The sequence below is a fragment of the Bos grunniens genome, chromosome 1 (assembly GCF_055505025.1).
Source record: "Bos grunniens cultivar Pamir isolate PY7600 chromosome 1, Bosgru_T2T1.0, whole genome shotgun sequence".
Lineage (NCBI taxonomy): Eukaryota > Metazoa > Chordata > Mammalia > Artiodactyla > Bovidae > Bos > Bos grunniens.
Genome location: NC_141165.1, coordinates 23183670 through 23202281, shown reverse-complemented (window position 1 = coordinate 23202281; position 18612 = coordinate 23183670). Strand labels below are relative to the sequence as shown.

Here is an 18612-nt window from a genome sequence, read left to right as displayed (position 1 = left end):
CTGGTGTTGGAACAACTAGACATCACAGGCACAATAATAACAAGATGACCTTCATCCTGAACCTCATGCTTTCAACAAATGCTAACTCAAAACGGATCACAGACCTGAATATAAAACACAAAACTATAAAAGTTTTAGAAGATAACATTCAGAGAAAACCTGTGTGACCTGCGGCTGGGCAAAGAGTTATTGGACATGAAACCAAAAATATGATTCTTATCCTGGAACAACTGAAAAAAAAATTGGTTGGATAAATTGGAAAAATGGATAAATTCTCCAGACAATGGAGTATTATTCAGCTCTCAAAAGAAATGAGCTGTCAAACTATGAAAAGGACATGGAGAAACCCTAAATGTACATTACCAAATGAAGGAAGGCAATTTGAAAAGGCTACAAACTGCACGATTACAACTGTAGGACATTCTGGAAAAGGCAAAATTATGGAGACAGTAAAATGATCAGTGGTTGCCAGGCAATGGATGTGGGAAGGGATGAACAGGCAGAGCACAGATGATTTTTAGGGCAGTGAAAGTCTATATGGTACTATAATGATGAACATATCATTATACATTTGTCCAAATCCACAGAATGTACAACCTTGAGAGTGAACTCTAAAGTAAACTGAGTGATTATGATGTGTTAGGGTAGATTCATCAATTGCAACAAATGTGCTACTCTGGGGGGGAATGTTGATAATGAGGGAGGCTATACATGTGTGGGAGCAGCAGGTATACGGGGAAGGTATATAATATACGTACTTGCCTCTCAATTTTGCTCTGAACTTAAAATTTCTCTAAAAAGTAAAAATCTTCCATAAAAAATTAATGGATAAATTGGATTTCATCAAAATAAAAAATGTTGAGTCCCTTGGACTGCAAGGAGATCAAATCAGTCAATCCTAAAGGAAACCAATTCTGACTATTTATTGGAAGGACTGATGCTGAAGCTGAAGCTCCAATACTTTGGCCACCTGATGTGAAGACCCGACTAATTGGAAAAGACCCTGATGCTGGGAAAGATTGAAGGCAGAAGGAGAAGGGGACAACAGAGGATGAGATGGTTAGATGAAATCACCGACTGAATGGATATGAGTTTCAGCAAGCTCTCAGGAGATGGTGAAGGACAGAGAAGCCTGGAACGCTGCAGTCCATGGAGTCGCAAATTGTCAGACACGACTGAGCAACTTAACAACCATGCTTTGTAAAAGACACGGTTAACAGAAAGAAGACACAAGTTACAAACTGGAAAATACTTTCAAATCACATGTTCAACAAAACAACTTGCATCCAAAATATGCAAAGAAATCTCAAAACTCAATAGTAAGGAAACAGCCTAATTAAAGTATGGGCAAAATTGTTGAACAGACACTTCACCAAAGAGTATAAACAGATGGCAAATAAGCACATGAAAGATATGCAACATCATTATTTGCTGGAGAATGCAAATTAAAACCAGCATGAGATATCATATACCAATTAGAATGACTAACATAAAGATACTTACAATACCAAGAGCTGACAAGGATTCAGGGCAAGTGCTGGTGGTAATGCAAGATGGTACAACCATTCTGAAAAATCAGTTAAACGTACAATTTCCGTATGACCAAGCAATCCCTCTCCTGCGTATTAACCCTACAGAAATGATGTATATACAAAAATCCATGCCTGAATGTTTATAGCAACTACTTATAATCACTCAAAATTGGAAACAATTCAAATGTTTGCCAGCAGGTGAACAAACTACGGTGCATCCATACAATGGAATGTTACTAGCAATAAAAAGGAACAGACTACTGACACAAATCAGCTTTGATGATACTCACAGCATTATGGTGAAGCCAGTCTCAAAAGTGGGCACAGTGTACCATTCAATGTTAAAAGGCAATATAATGGTGATGAACAGATCATGGATCAACAGAGGTGGGGGATGGGAGGAGGGAATGGAGAGAAAGGGAAAGCATAAGACAGCTCTTCTGTTTCCTAATTTTTATGATGGTTGCACAAATCTACACATGTGTTAAAGTTCGTAAAACTGTCCATCAAAATAAGTTTAATTTTCTGTATGATAATTTTTTAAATAAAATTTAAAGTTACTTCAAAATGCAAAAAGAATTTTAAAAAATTAATTTTTCAGTGATAAACTGGACAAACTTATATCCACTGATGACTAGATGGGTGGCTTCTACAATCTTCAGAGACTCAAATACTTTCTGTACCCCTGACTCAGATCATGTTATCTAAGCCTTCCTAATATTTCCTGGATCTCTGTAAACATATCACATTCTTGCCACAATTCTCCTATACCTCAAGAGAACCAGCCCCATACATAGAAAATTATGATCTGGTTTATTTAATAATGAATTGTTAATAATCTCAAACCCATTTTTAACCCTTGCAATGTGCCAAGATCTCAGCTGAACTCTACCTGGACAGATCCTTGTGGTGTCTTCACAGAAACCTCCTCCCCTGCATTGCAAGGCAAATTCTTAACCACTGGACCATGAGGGAAGTCCTCTGACTCCAGCTCTTGACAACTACCCATCAGTGGCCGTTTTCTCAATGGCTTTGTGGCCTGGCTAACTGCATAGAATATGGACTCAAGCCCTTATTTTCTAGAGGAGTCCTTGGGCAGGGTTAAGACAATATGCACTGAGCTTTGGGAAGTACATTATGTACTAGAGATAGTCCATACAGACTCCAGAAAAATTCATTTCGGGATCTCGTCCCAGAATTGGGGGATTTTCCCAGCAGATTCCAGTGGGGTCTCTTTTGTCACATGTAGCCATTACCTAAACAGATACCAGGGGAAGAGAACGAGCTAGTTACAGTCTTTGCTTTCCAGATTCTATTTCCTTTTCCTTTCTTCCTCCCTGACCAGTTAGTACCAACATGCATCACGCTGATACACTCTTCTCCTTTTCAGTTGTTTAAATTCACAAGAAATCAGAAAATTACCCCACGTTTTCAATGCCCAGGCACTGACGTCAAGGCTTTGACACATCCGCGTCATCAGTTTGTTCACCATATGCTAGGAGAAACTGCATCTCTAGACAGGCCGAGTTACCAGGTAACCCTCTCTCCTCGTGACTTCCAGCTCTCCGAACTGGTCCCCCATCACCTCCAGGCCTTCAGAGTGACCCTGGCCCAGTGAAGCATGGGCCACTCCATTCTAAGCCAAAACAGAACTGCCAGGAAGGTGCTGACTGCTCTGTATCTGGAACCTTCTGTGAGCCTGCAGTGGGTTCAAAGACTTGGGTCGGAGCTGGGTTCTGTCCTAACACTGGCTGCTGTTCCCCTGGTGACACACAAGGCAACTGGGCTGCTTTCAGCGAACCTAGTGACACAGGGTTGGGAACAGAAATTGCCTGGCGAACCAAGAATAGGACTGCGTGAGAAAAAAGCCCCAGAGAGTGCCTTGACTTGTCAGAGGAGGTTTCCTAAGTTGGGGCATCCTGATGACTCAGCAGCTCCTCCATAAGGAAGGCCCCTCACACCAGCGATTCCCCACCTATCAGCCAGAACAAAATTACTAGTAAAAGGATAGACTTCAGTGTCCCCCCAAAAAAGAGTCTATTGTTTGTAGGACTATTGAGAGACGGACAAAGATAAGAAGGGTGGTGGATGCCAGCAGTGGGAGTTTACAAGAAACTCTGTCATTTCTTCTTTCCTGTCTCTTAGGATGTGAGGTTAAGACAAAGCCCCTCTTTGCCATTCTGAAGAAGCTTTGTTGCTTACTTTGTCAAACTCTCCCTCCCAAGCCTCTCCAAGGTCCCCCTGCCCTTTCCTCAGTAGCTGATTTGCACGGGAGTTGGCCCCTCCACTGCTCCCCTCTTCCAGGCTCACTCTCATTCTCTGGCTCTAATTAGTAACTGCTTTTTTATTTTTGTATGCATGTTCAAAGACAGAGAGCAGGGGGCGGGGGATGGGGAGACTGAAAGGGAGAAAGCAAAGGTCTGTGTGAAAGGAGAGAGCAGCTGGCTTCTCCCTCGCCCCCTCCGTGTACCCGGGCCCCTGTGTTGGCAAACAGCACACAATGTCTGTCTACAGAGCCCTTTGTGGCCCAGAAGGAAGGGTCTGCACACAGCCAGGAGCAGGAAAGGAGACTGGGGTGGAGGTGGGGGTTGGAGGGGGGTGGGCGGGCAAGGAGAAGGCTAGAAGAGGCCTGGCCGTCTGGGGGAACCAGGGCAGAGAGAGGACTCAGGGAACCAGGATGTCCTGCCACCTCTGCCTCCTTCTTCTGGGTCAGGAAGACAAGGGGTAATAGATGTCCAATTGGCTTGTGTGCTGATGCTCTCAGCTCTCTGGAGAGCACATCCATTGCCCCCAAGGCTGCAGAAAGGGCTCAGAAGGAAGGGGGCCTGCTGCTTGAGTTGGGACTATGAGCTCACATTTAGACTCCGCAGAGGTGCAAGGAGGGGGCGCTGAGTGCATCCTGATGGGGTTCAAAGCAGAGAGGCATGGAAGGCCAGTCCCCAAAGGTGAAACACTCTCCCAAATAGTTGAGTTTTCATTGAGGAAATTCTGAGGTAAGGAGGCTGGGTAGGTGGGTAGAGATACCTGCAAAAGGGGAGGGGCACTATTAGCCTGAAACGTTAATTTTGTCACCCTGACTGGGTATGTTTAAACCACAAACAGCTATGCTTACTAGTTCTTAATTAGTACCTGGACTGAAAGATTTAAAAGATGATAAGAAAAAATAAAGTCTGAAAAAATTCTCATAAGCCAAGAATCATCACGAGTGAGGGTGAGGAAGCTGAAAGAAGCAGAGTATGTTCCAGAAAAATTAAGAAATGACCATGAAGAAGCAGGGCATCCTACAAAGATATTGTTTTAAAAAAGCAATTGTTCTTTTAAATAACTGATCTTATTATCAATATGTGTGATTATATATTAATAATTTTATGACAAAATTATTCATAATATTTACAATTGATTTCACTGATAAACATTGACTTCCTTTATTTCCCTCTATGAAAAAAAGAACTTTTTTCTTGCAGTTTGCATTTAAACAGCTTTCTAGAGGGAAAAAAATGAAAACAATGAATGGAACTAGCCATTCACTCATTAAAATTCTACCAATGGAATGTGTCTTCTCATTTCTCTTTTTTTCAAATCAAGTCCAGAGAGAAGACAGACAAGAGACTAGAATAAATGGAGGAAAAGAAAACAGCGGACAGATGAGTTTGGCCAAAAATGCAGAGGGGAAGACAAACAGAACCAGCAAGAAAAGGGAAGCCCAAGTCGCAAGGGCCTCCACATTCAGATCAACACAGGCATGTGTGCGACAGACCGAGAAACCGAACAGAAACCCTCCAATTGCCTAACTCCCAGAACAGGCACACTTTTGCCAAGTTGATGGTTTGGCAGAGTTCTTGCATATTCCATACAGTTTCATGGAGAATCTCTATCCATCATTGCAAAGAGCAGATTGTTGTTTTCCACTTGAAACACACACGTTGCATTGACCTTATGTCCTCTGTCAAACTGACACATTACCATCAACTTTTGGTGAAAGGGTTTCAAGATGTGTGGGCTTGCTATCATTCTGCTGCTTTTCTCCTGTGTGTGCTGTGTGTGCACACGTGTCACTCTATTGCACAACAGACAGACAAAGCCTCTGCCATCACTGGTTACTCCTCCATCTGGTTCTGCCACTGTCACCTCTCCAAGCACGTGGCTTGTCATTGGACTTGCGCTCTCTGCCTGCCTGGTTTTCCTGGAGTTTACACTACCCATGCTCCTGAGATGTTTTCTTACACATCTTTTTTTTTTTTTTTTTTTTTTTAATACTGGATTAGTTGACTTATAAGGCTGTGTTAGTTTCAGGTATCCAGCAAAGTGATTCAGTTATACACATACATGTATCTATTCTTTTTCAAATCCTTTTCCCATTTACGCTGTTACAGAATATTGACCAGAGTTCCCTGTGCTGTACAGTAGCTCTTTGTTGGTTATCTATTTTAAATATAGTAGTGTATATATGTCAATCCCAAACTCCCAATTTATCTCTCCCCCCGTCACTCTGCTGGCATCTTTCCTCTTTGGTAACCATTAACTTGTTTTCTGAGTCTGTGAGTCTGTTCCTGTTTTGTAAATAAATTCATTTGTATCATTTTTCTAGATTCCACATATAAGGGTCATCATATGATATTCATCTTTCTCTCTTTGACTTACTTGCAACGTCTTTCTTTTTCTCAGCTTACATCCTGCTTCCACCAATTTTGCTTTCAATGTGTTTTGTTTGGTTTTCATTTAGCAGATGGCACAGAGTACGCATTCAGGACAAAGAGGCACATCAGGGGTGGCCCTGCCCATGGAGAGCTGGGGGACTAGAAGAGTGAGAGTGGGCTGACCATGGAAGTGGAGGGTGTGTCTTGATTCATATGCACCATGAGTATGGTCACTCCATGAACCTCCCGGTTCATCCCTAGCCAATGGGAAATACTGATCAAACTCTGATGGCTTTTCTTTGCGTACCTTAGTGAAGGCTTCTATCTCAGTCCACATGGGACATTGAAACCCCAGCTCCCATCACACATCACACATTTGCACCTAATAGACTCTTGCTCTTCTTCCTTCTGGGGAGAAATACAGAACAGCGGTTATTAGCCAGGCCTCAGAATCCTATGCTGTATGACCTCGGCAAAGCTATTTGGCTTCTTTGCACCTCAGTATCTTCAACTGAAAAGTGAGCATGATGATTGTGTATACTTAACAGGGCTATCTGAGGATGTAAGAGATAATGCAGAAAAATAATTTGGCAGAGAAACTGGGACATAGTGAGTGCTCATAAATGATAGCCATGCCGCATTAGTGCCTCCATGCAAGCTGGAAGCGATCCAGAGAAGTTTGCTCCATACCTGAATCAGACCCATCACTGTGATCTGACAGTGAAACACGGGACTGCCCAGCAGAGCCTATAAGCTGCTCTCTTAGCCCAGATAGACAAGCCAAGTCAGCAGTCTTTTAAACGTCAATCATTTGCATATTATCTCTATTGCTTTTTGCCCTATTTTCATGCCAGGCTTTTAATTTATTATTTAACTTATTTTTTTAGGCTGACTCATCTTTCAACCTGAATATATTTAAATAGAAAAGTATTGAGGAAGGAAGGGAGGGAGGGAGAGAAGAAGAAAAAGTGGGGGCGAGGAGAAGATGGGGAGGCAGGAAACAAGGAAGAGGAGGGCTGAAGCCAGGAAGGGAGGTGGGAAGCCCACGGCCTCAGAGAGAAAGAACTGCTACAGAGCTGAAGACAAAAACCAAGAAGAGAAGGAGGCAGTGAGCAAAAGCCTGGGGCTAAGACAAAGCCCACTGGCACAAGCAGACCTGAGGCATCAGCAGGCTGAGCTAGACATGTGGTCAGGGAGTGGACTGAGACAGATCCAGGGCTGCTGGGGAAGGGGTGGCAGGTCTGATGAGAGTGGGATGCTGCAGAAGAAATGAAGAGGAGTTGGAGGAGGTAGGGGCTGAGGGCTGCTGACTTTTCAGGGGTGGTAGAGTGGGAGGCACCACAGTGGGCTGAGCCCCAAGGCCCCAGAGGTGAGCTGGGAGAGTAAAAGGAAGGGATGTGGAGTGGAGAGACTGGGCCAAGGAGGGAGAGCTGAGAGGTGCATGCCAGAGGGGAAGCAAGGAACTCAGAAGAGGCAACGGGTAGGAGAAAAAGGATGAGAAAATCAAGGCATGCTTCCCACCAAACTGGCTGGAGTGGCCTTCCTGAGACAGCATGGCCCTTCCACACCACCACCGGCTCTTGTCCTGTCCCACCCCAACGCCCCATTCCCCACCACAGTCAGGGAAACACCGAAACAGGTGTACAGCATGTGCCAAAATGTCCTGAGGCTACAGATGGGCAAAGAATGTGTGAAGGGTGGGATGCAGGGCAGAAGGGAAGGGACTAGAGAGCGAAGGGTAGACCACATCTTCGAGTGAGCATACTCCAAACTGATGCAAATCTACCTGATGTAATGATGCATTACACAAGAATATTCATGTTTCAGCTCCCCAACAAGGCAATTTATGGAACTTTGCCAAGTTCAACGCCCTTCAGAGCAAGAGAAATGCAAATGGAAACCACAGTTGGATGCCAATTTTCATCTATCAGATTGGCAAAGACAAAAACTATTGATATTATATTATCTTGGCAAAGGTATAAGGAACAGAAACTCTAAAACTTGTTGGTTAGAGCAAAAATCAGTAGAAAATGTCTTTTTTTGGAGGACTGTTTGGGAATATCTATCAAAATTAAAAATGTATATACTCTGATTCAGCAATTTTACTTCAAAGAATCTGTTGCATTCTTAGCTCTTAGAAAAGTGCTTGGCACACAGAACGCCCTCAATAAATATTCATTGAATAAATTAATTAATGAATTAGTCTCACAGATAATGCTCACACCTAAGTGCAAAGATGAATGCACAAGGATGTTTGCCGAAACATTGTTTAGAAATATCAAAACACAGGAAGCAACCTACATGTATATAAACGAAGGGCCAATTAAATAAAGTACATCGATCCAATGGGATATTACACAATCACTGGAAAGTAAGAGGCAGATCTCTACATAATACAACTCCTAACTTTCATTGTTAAGTAAGAAAGGGAGTCGGGGGTATGGGGGTGGTGGATGGAACTCAGTGAAAAACCCTGTGCAGTAAGCCCTGTGCAAAGGAAGAAAGGATGTGTCTGTATTTTGGATGTGCAAATGCATGGACCCTGTTAACAAGAGAATATCAGAAACTAAAACAGTGAGGGATCTGATGAAGACAAGAGTCAGGGAAACTTAATGTCCTACCTTTTCAAAATATTTAAAAAATAACAACAAAAAGTAACCTGGGATAAGGGAGATTTGCATAAAAGTTCCACCCCAGGGTCTAGAGCAATGGGCCTCTGATTCATTTCAGTCCTAGGAAGTGCTCTGAGATGAACCAGGCTGCCTCTGGAAGTCTGAGTGTCAGATCACTGGAGGTGTCCAAGAGCAGGTTGGGGACCACAGTGGGAAAGCAGACTATGTGTCATCTGGTGGGCTGGACTCTGTCCTCAGAGGCCTTACCTAGCTGAGAGGGGCCACCCTCCACAGGCCACTCATGACCCTGCCCTTTGGACATGGCAAGCACTTTCTAAGAGCTAAGTTTCTAGTAGATCCTCAGAGGTAAAATTGCTCCATCTGAATGTTTAAGTGTAAAGGGCCTGGCATCAGTAGGTGCTCAGTAACAACCTAGAGAAAGAAGTGAGCTTAGAGATACTGCATCTGCAGGAACTCACAAGTGGAATCCAACCAGACTGAGGAACTGGAGGCCACAAGTGCCAAGGCCTCCAAGAAGTGAACTGAGCAGGCCCCAAGGGTCGTATCCACCTCATTAACTGGCCCTTAAAACAAGAGTGGAGGACTCAGCTGCAGCCGCCTGACCACATAACTGGTACTCCAGCTCTTAGCTCAGCTCACAAAGACAGTACAGATGGCATCTGTAGGCAGAGACCCCTCCCCTAGGGAAAGGCCAGGGTGTCCCTCTCTCAACATCCCTGCCACAGTTCCATTGGCAAAATAAGGCTTGCTCCTGGCAGTGTGCAAATGGGATGTATTCCTTCCCCTTTTGCAGCTGCCCTGAGCTGACTGTCTCAGCCTCTTCCTCCACTGACTTGAAAGAGAACTGAGGCCCAGGAGCATTAGAGTACTGTCAACACAGCTTGTCAACGGGCCAAAGCATGGAAACCAAACTCACACCATCAGAGCTCCTGGGGCCCAGAATCGAGGGACCGCACTCCAAGCAGTTCAGAGTCACTGGGAGTTTTCTCTATACTTCCAACTCAAAAGTGGCAAGGAAGTTTGTGCTGAGATATGTGTGTTCAGGTTCTGCACACAAGACCGTCCAGCTCCAGAGAGAGGCAGGACCAGGGAGAAAAGGGGGTAAGTCTGACAACAGCACTGCCTCGGAGGCCCATGTTGGTCCTTGAGGCCAATTACTGAGCCATAACCAGGACTCCATCCTGCAGCCCTGCCACCCTCCCTGTCCTTTTCTAGAAGCACAAAGCCTTTAGACCTCATCCTTCCCAGGGAGCTTTGTGTCACTTACCCCCGCTACGGATGCCATGACCCTCTGGATGGTCCAGAGGCAGGTCAACATGTCAGAGCATCTGACATGGTACTGAGAGATGATACTGCTTCCAGAGAGATTAAAAAGAAGATGGGGGTAGTCAGCATGGAGCTCTGTGATGTACAGTGCAGAAACATAAAACCACACAGCACAGTTGCACGGAGCACCCGGACCCAAGAAACACAAGGGGTGACACCGGTACAGAGAAGGTGTTCATTGGAGAAGAGCTGAGAGGGGGTTGCTATTCCTGAAAACATATTGCATATCCAAGGATGGTTAATTTCAAGAAAAACCAGTCTCAGAAGCAGAGGCAGACAGTGGCCTCCCAGACTTGAGTTCTGATCCCAGTCTGACATCACCCAGCAGGGCTCCCTAGACTGGTGCCCCCCGATGCTCTCTGTCTGCCTGCTTTCCATGGATAAAGAAGGTGGCCAGAATAGTTGGCCTCTTGGTATTCTGCCCACTTCCACCCCAGCTTGGGCTGTTTCAGACTCCATAGTTCTTCCTGGGCCCAAACTGGACTGCTCACAATGTGATGTACCCAACCACCTCAATAATGATCTTGTGGTGCCTTTGTCATCATCTTTAATAATGTTTACTAAGTCATGGACTTCTAGCCAGGACAGCTATCATGCCCAGAACATTCTCAGCAGCTTCAGCACTGACCTGGGAGAATCATGATTGCTTAGTCAACACCAGTGGAATCTGGGTACTTCCAACCTGTCCTTTAAAGGCAGAAGGGGCAGCGCAGAGCACAAGGGGATTTGGAACTCAGAGCTGCCCCTCCCCTGTTCCCTGGTTGTCCCCTGCAGCCCCCAGAGTCTGGGCTGTGCACCCCCACACAGTATGCTGGAGTCGGTGAGGCAGACAGCATCCTTCCAGCTGTTTGCTGTTGCTCATGCTGGGGTCACAGCCCATTACATGCAGCCTATTACATCAGAGTCCTCTCTGGAGGGCACTGGGCAGGGCCACCGTGGAGGCCCAAGAGGTTTCTAAATGAAGTAGCCTATTGGGAAATCCTATTATGAAGCTCATCTTACAGGACTGCAGTGTTAATAACTCTGGCCTTCCCCAGCGCTGAGCTGAGCGGGTCTCCCTGGGGCCTAGGAGGAGGCATCTAGACTGTGGCCTTCCTCTCAGTCACCAGCCAACAGCTGATGGGCCAGAGAGCAGAGCAGAAAGACTTCCCAGTGCCCCTGAATGTGGTCACCTGAACACACACACACACACACACACACACACACACACACCCAGCCAGGATGAGGAGGCAGGAGGACACCTAGAGCTGGGACCAGCAACCCTAAGGGCAGTGGAAATAGGCCCCAGAAACTTCTCTTTTCCACAAAGAGCTAAACTAGATACATTTTTCTCCCCTTTCAAATCCTGCAGATTTTTTTGTCTTAGCTCCCCAGGTTTATAAACTGGCTCTCTCCCAGGCTGCTCAAGTTGACAAAGGCACTGAAATTACTGAAAGGTTCAAAATGTCTCTTGGATTTCCAGGCATGAAAGAATGTACATGTAGGTGGAAAATCACCAAGGAAAACAGTCCCTCCCAAGGAAGACAGGGGAGGAAGGAAGGAAAAAGAGACCTGGAGGAGGGGCAGGAAGTGTGGGTGAAGGTGGGGGACGCCGCACGGACAGTGCCCATGAGGTCTCAGGATTCAAGGCAGGGCTCTGATGGATACCAGGGAACAGGAGAGACACGACACAGGGGGCAGAAGAACCAAGAACAGAGCTGTTCTTCTTTAGGAACTGCCAAGGCCCTGCCAAAACCCAGAGTTGGAATGATCTTAGCTGACCTCCGAGACCAGTGCAACATTTTAGGGACCACAACACAGAGGGAGCTTGCCAAGCACTAGTTCTTGGCCTCCCTGGTCCAGGGACAGTCAGGCTATAGGGATTCACATGGAGAATTGACTCAGCCATCAACCTGAGCAGGGAAGGCTTGAGGGTGGATAAAGACAAAGCCATGATTTCTCATTAATCGGCTATACTATCAGCATAAAACTTGAAGCTGGGGCAGATAGACCATTTTGCTAGTAATCAACAGTTTCACAGAGATAAATGCATGACGGGTCAGTCACTGGTGGGGTCGACAGGCTTCTGGGATTCTGCCTGATTGGTCTAACCTATGTGTACAGAAAGGATGAGGCTGGAACAGGCCTTGGGCCATGAAGCCTCTAGAAAGTGTGTGAGCTGCTTGCTGCACATTCTGATGTGCAAGCTCCCCAGTGGCTTCCTCTGCTTGCCACTCCCTCCCTCCTCACAATAGGAACGGCTCTAGGCCAAGGCCATTCTTTGCTGGCCACCTAATTGGTCTCCAGGTGCTTCTGCAAAACCAAGCAACTGGTCATCATGACTCTGACAGGCAAGGGTTTAACAGAGGCAAAGTGAAAGTCAGAATAAGATTCTTGCCTATAATGAAAGTCTGTCCTGTCAGAAAAACAATACAAAGGATATGCTTTCTGCCACCCCATAGAGTCAACACATGCAAAAGCTCAGATTCAAATATCCAGAAAAGAAAACTGATCAGCTTGACACAACTGTGTGACTCACGGAACCATCCAGGCTTCTCCCAGCCGGGCCCTAGGGTACCAATTCTCAGGGCTGTGCTGAGACAGAGCAGCTTGCCTCCCTTCTCAGATCTTACCAAGACCGCTGATGGAGACTGGCTCTTTCTCACCCACAAGTCTCTACTGCATCCACCGATCTCCATGCTCTCAGTAGTAGGCTGTACTTGGCAGGCAATTGTGGAGGATCACGGTGCCCACCTGACAGGCCAGCATGAGAATCCAAAATGAATTGAGCATGTTGCCTTGAAGATACACCCCAGGAACCAGTTACAAAAACCTCCCCAAGCACTGTCCCTCCCTATCCAAAAAGTACAGAATCTACCCAAGGCCCTTCACCTCCCTGGGCATCCCACTGCTGTGAGCCCTGGAGAGGTAGAGGTTGGTCTCAGTCATCAAGCCCAGGTTACTAGCAGAGCCAAGGGCAAAGAATTCAGAGGATTCAGCTTAAAATTCTTGAGACAGAAAAAAAGGTGCCTTTCTAGAGCGCTGAGCCCAGCCAGGCTGCTGGGCTGCAGGACCTAAGGTACTGCCTGGCTCACTACTCTCTGCTCTTAGAACTCCACCAAAATGTGGCTTCCTGTGTCTCCGAAATGGCAAAATCATGGTGCCCGGGGCTCCCCATCTCCTCCAGCTTCCAGTGAGTTTGCAACAAGCAGAGTGTGAAGTCAAGTCAGGTTCCTAACAGCTCTAGATTAGAAACATCCACCAAACGTCAGGAGGAGGCTGAGGCTAAGTAGACAGGATGGAAAGCAGCCACTTGGTTTTACACATTTGCCCCCATAGGCCCTCCCAGGACAACCACAGGAGGTGACTGAGGAGCAGCAGGCACTGCAGAACCCTCCAAAAAGAGAAAAGTTCCGATTAGCCCAGAGAAATGAGAGCCTGTTCCCAGAGTCCCAATTAAATCAGAACCAATCAATACTTTCTCTGGTTCCTGCTGTTCTGCTCAGGAAATAATGAGAAAAACAAGGGCCCCAGCCAGCAAGCGTGGGATGGCAGCCCTTTGAAGTCTGGAGAAATCACCCCTGCTATCAAGAGTGTGCCTGGCAGCTGTGGCACCTGCAACTAAACTCAGCCTGGCCTGGGTCCCCATGTAGACCCGACACATGCTCAAGAGGGCACTGCCCTCCCACCCCCAACCAATGGGACAGGGGAGCATGGGGGGACCAGGCCGGCTGGTATTAAACCAGTCTGTGTTGATTCATCACTTGATCTGTCACTCTCTCTCCTCTGTTTCTGCATCATCCATCATGGCACCATAACCAAGAAATCCAATAAAGACACAAAGGCGCAGCTCCCTGCTCTCAGCAGGCCTCAGAAAGGCTGTGAGCGCCCCCGCCCAGGCAATTAGCTGAGTCCAAAGGACTGCAGAGTTGGTGGGCAATAGCAATACTCTGCCTGGTACCTCACCTGCAGGTGGTTGGTGACTAAAAGTGGAGAAGGAGACACACAAAGGATGTTCCATTGCTCAGGCAGGGTGGGGAGGGCGACAGGGGACAGCTGGCATGAAGCTCATGATGGAGAAAATGGAGCAACTATGGCTCCCTCCAGGCTCCCCTGGTGGCTCAGTGGTAAAGAATCTGCCTTCCAGTGTAGAAGACATGAGTTCAATCTCTGGGTCTGGAAGATCCTCTGGAGAAGGAAATGGCAAACCACTCTAGTATTCTTGCCTGGGAGATCCCATGGACAAAGGAGCCTGGTGAGCCACAGACCACAGAGTTGCTAAGAGTCAGACAACTTAATGACAGAGCACACACGCTTGCACAGCTCCCCCCATCTCCACGTGGTCTCCAAAGGACTGGGGGCAACCCGAGTAAGGAGTCAGGGTCAAGGTGGTCATTTCTGAGGTCTGTGTGGGAAACCTTGCTTTTGAAAGACTCTGAAACTTTGAAGGCCACAAGAAAAAGATAAAAATAAAGGAAAATAGTCTTCTCTTCTTCAACTTGGGTTCCCCTCTGTTTGGCTTCCATGTGCTCAGGCAACAGATGAGCCATGGACCCTCTTGATCTTTCTATTAACTCCCAGAGAAGGCCGAGTCTCCAGCCAGTTCAGCATATTTATTGCCATAGACTGGACATGTTCTCTCCTGGACTGAGGAGGGCCAATATGAGGACAGGGTACCCTGACACCGCCAACTGCAAAGTCACCATCACTCTGTAATGTCCTGAAGCAAAAGTAACAGAAAACTTGGTACTATACCACCCCCATTCCAACACATTCATCTCCTTCCAGGACCTACTAATGCTAGGCCCCATCCCTGCCCCATGGCCTGGCACTAAGTCCCTGGAGGAAGACAGCCAAGCCAGGAGGCTTTGAGTTAATGAGCTGCATGGGTTCAGTACCAAGCTAAGTGATGTGGGAGCTGGACTGAAATGAACAAAAATATTTTCCAAGTTCAGTTGCTTCTCAATTACCCTTGAGTGACTTATCCATGACAACCCAAATAATCCATGCCTCAGAGCACAGGGCTAGACAGGATGCACGGGTGTGTGTGTCTGTGTCTGTGTCTAAAAGAGGGAGAAACAGAGAATATGAGTGTCAATGTTCCCAAAACTAAATATACATGAGTGGTTATGATCCCCCGTTTGGAATTTTCCCCATCTCTTTCCTCTACTCGGATACAGAAATTCTGGTTGAACACAACTGGAAAACCATCAGGCTTAGCACTGGAGATGGAGGTTCTCCAGAGCTTTAGAAGAAGCCATTAGGCTCTTCTGTCCCTATCTGATCCAGAGATGGATGTGGGGACTCCTGACTCCTGATTTCTTTGCTGCAGGAAGGAGAGGCCTCAAGAGCCTCAGGGCTTACCCTTGCAGGCCACGCTGTTCTCGGGTTCATAGCCAGGCTTACAGGTGCAGCGCCCGATGGGCACCATCCACTCCCCGTCCCCGTTGCAGTAGAGTTTAATGGGCACATCCACTTCCTCTGCATTGGGGATGCACGTGCCCCGAGCAATGACCAGAGATGTGCTCTCTGCCCCAGTCATAGTCTCTGGGAACACTGCAAAATTTTGCACAATGCTGGGACACTTTTTGAAGAAGACACGGACAGAAAGGAGAGACATACAGGCTCCATAATCCTGGAAAGCGAGGTAAAAACCGTTCCGTGTAAGAGGCCCAAAGCTCCTGACTTCTGTGTTGACCTTCATCAATCTTCCCCCAAAGTCCACCTGAGAGAAGCTCTCATCTGCTGCAATAGTGTCCACTTTGAGGTAGGGGGCCTCGGACCAGAAGGCCGACTTCTTGGTGGCAATGACAGAGTCAGTCTCATAGTAGTACAAGTTGAAGGTCTCCTTGCAGGAGCCTGGGACGTTGGGGAGGCTGCTGCAGTCCCTCACAGTGAAGCGCATCTCCGTGTAGATGCGATGGGCCCCCCGCCGGTTGATGAAGGTGGTGAGCAGCCAGTTGTTCTGATTGGGCTCGAAGACATTACACACCTGGTAGGTGCGGATGGTGTTCAGATTTTCATCGTAGCCACTGACTTCTTCCCACTGTACCAGGCCGGCCAGGCACACACATGGAAAACACAAAATAGAGAGTAAGAAGACAAGGAGAGGCAGAGCAGAAGAGAAGTCTGGCACTGAGGGGGCCTTACGAGCTCACCAGTGTAACAGCTTGACTTGAGAAATGAACACACTTAACCCTAACTTGCATTTAAAGATCTCCTTATGGGCACATTTCAGGAGATTCCTATGTAGTCCATCCCAAAATATAACAGCTTCCCATCACCTAACCCACAACTCTCATGCTGTGACAGTGACTCATTATGTCCACAAGGAACATTACATCCACCTGCAGCTTTGAGTCCCATATGATGGCAGAGACTTTCATCCTCAATGCCACAGCCTCTACTCTCAGTAGTCACTCTGGGGATCAGGGGTCTGATCACATGTCACCACCATCCACCTGGGAAATCCTCATTTCTGAACCTAATTTCTTTATTGTGGTACAACTCCTTTATATCTCCAAAAATCATATGAATATAAAGTTTTTCAGAATTTTTCAACAAACATAGATTCACAAAAACTTTTGTTTTATGACATCAATCTCTTTGAAAGAGCTAGACTGTGAAACTGGGAACAGCAGAATTGCTGAGAGATCCTAAATGAAGCAAATTAAGCTTCCTTGTGTGCATACTTTGAGCAAAGATGCGATGGAAGAGAATGTTGGAAGGCGTAACTTAGGGAGTAAAGAAAGCTTCTGAATAAGGGAAATACAACTGTGATTCCTGTTGAAAAAGAGTTCTCTTATAATCAGCAGTCCTGTGGATCAGAAGGAAAATAATGTCTCTCAATCATACCAACAGTTCCCCCAAAGAACTAGCTTACCATCACCAATTTATAGGTGCAATTCATCATTCAATTCAACTCACCCATGCTCACATCGCCATAAAGGATATGGAGAAGACAGGAGACAGAAACAAGTGCTTTGAATGGCTGAAGAAATTCACTTAGTAACTTATTTTAGTAACAGGCAATAAGGGAAGAGGGTCGGTCTGTAAAGACATGGCTCCCTTCATGAGCCACCCCGGGGGCCAAAGAAAAGTTGCTGGATCATTCGCTCTTCCCTGTTCTGAGAGAGGAAGCAGCTGCCCATACTGGGGAGTCCTCAGAACCCTGCCCTCAAGAACTGGGGGTCTTCCCAGGAGGTTCCAATGTGTTCACTAAAAAAGTAAATAAGGGGCAGAAGAAATTCCACTTCCTAAAGTGAAAAGAGAAAATAAAGATCCTTGACTAGTTGGCAGTGATGACAAAAGAAATCAAACAGTACCATTTCTTTAAATACTGTTAGTTGCTTATTATTCACAGTGTACAGCTGAAATATATAAATGAGAATTCTTCATTAAAAGAACCAAAAACTAATCAAGTGTTACATGGGAAACACACTAGGATTTCTTCCTGCACAGAATTAATTCTCTGCAGGAGCAAGAGGCAAGGCAGAGGCGAGGCTGTCCTTCAAAACTGTACCAGGGCTTCTGAACACCAGGCATGGAGCAAAGGGAAGAACACCTGGAGACCTGGCCCTGCCCACTCAGGCCTGTACAGCGACCCCCAGTGACACTCCTCCCCAGACCCCTTCCAGCACTCTCAGGAGGCCCAGTTCCCTCCCCAGTCTGGAGTTTTAGTGGGCTCCTTCCAGGATCCTTGCACACAGCCAACCTCACCTGCATTTTGTTTAATTTCTTATCCAATCTCTAGATGGATTTTTTTAGATTTTTAGATTTTTTAGATTTTTTTTTTTTTGGTGTTATATTCTATTTAAATGTGTTTGTTAAAGTTACATTCTGCTTGCCTGGTTTTTTGGAACCAGAAAGTAAATACATTAGGGAGAAGTCTTTGCTAGCAGTTTTTTTAGTTCAACTGTTCAGATCTCCCTCCCTTTTCATGGCTGTTTTGAAATTACATTTTCCCAGTTGACTCTACATGACTTTAGACGGAAGGACAGGATTTTTTTTTTTTTTTTTTTTCTGTTCTGCAATTGTTTAAACACAGCAGGTCTCACGATACATCATTTCACTTGGCTGTATGAGGTTTCAGCACGAACATGGGGCTCCTTTGTCAATGCACAGGTGAAGCCTGAGGCCCACTTAGGGTGGGGACCTTGAGCCACCCAAGACTAATGCAGCTCTGCTATGTGAGAGCAGGACAGGAAGCCCACCATTTGGGGCTCATCTTAACACTAAGGCTGTCACCACTAGCATGTCTCAAAATAGACAGAATGAGGATTTACACTCTTGTGGAGCTGGGATATTGAGAACATTTATCTTAGAAAATGACATTGATTGGTATTATACGACCCAATAGAGGTAATTGTTTCCATCATTAACCTCGCTGGGCCTCAGTTTTCTCATCTGTAAAATGAGGAATCATACTGGGTGACCTGGAGTCATAAAACTCTACAGATCTAATTGATTCCATGACAGCTCCTAAGGGAGTGATCAAAGCAAATT

General features: G+C 46.1%; 1 protein-coding gene across 1 annotated transcript in view; it reads right to left on the bottom strand.

Annotated features, from left to right (window-relative positions):
* EPHB1 (EPH receptor B1) overlaps positions 1-18612 on the bottom strand; it is a 471534-nt gene that overhangs the window by 286260 nt on the left and 166662 nt on the right. Inside the window, exon 3 of the mRNA XM_086316585.1 lies at positions 15472-16153. Within this exon, the coding sequence (XP_086172711.1) occupies positions 15472-16153 (682 nt within the window). The remainder of the gene's footprint in view (positions 1-15471; positions 16154-18612) is intronic.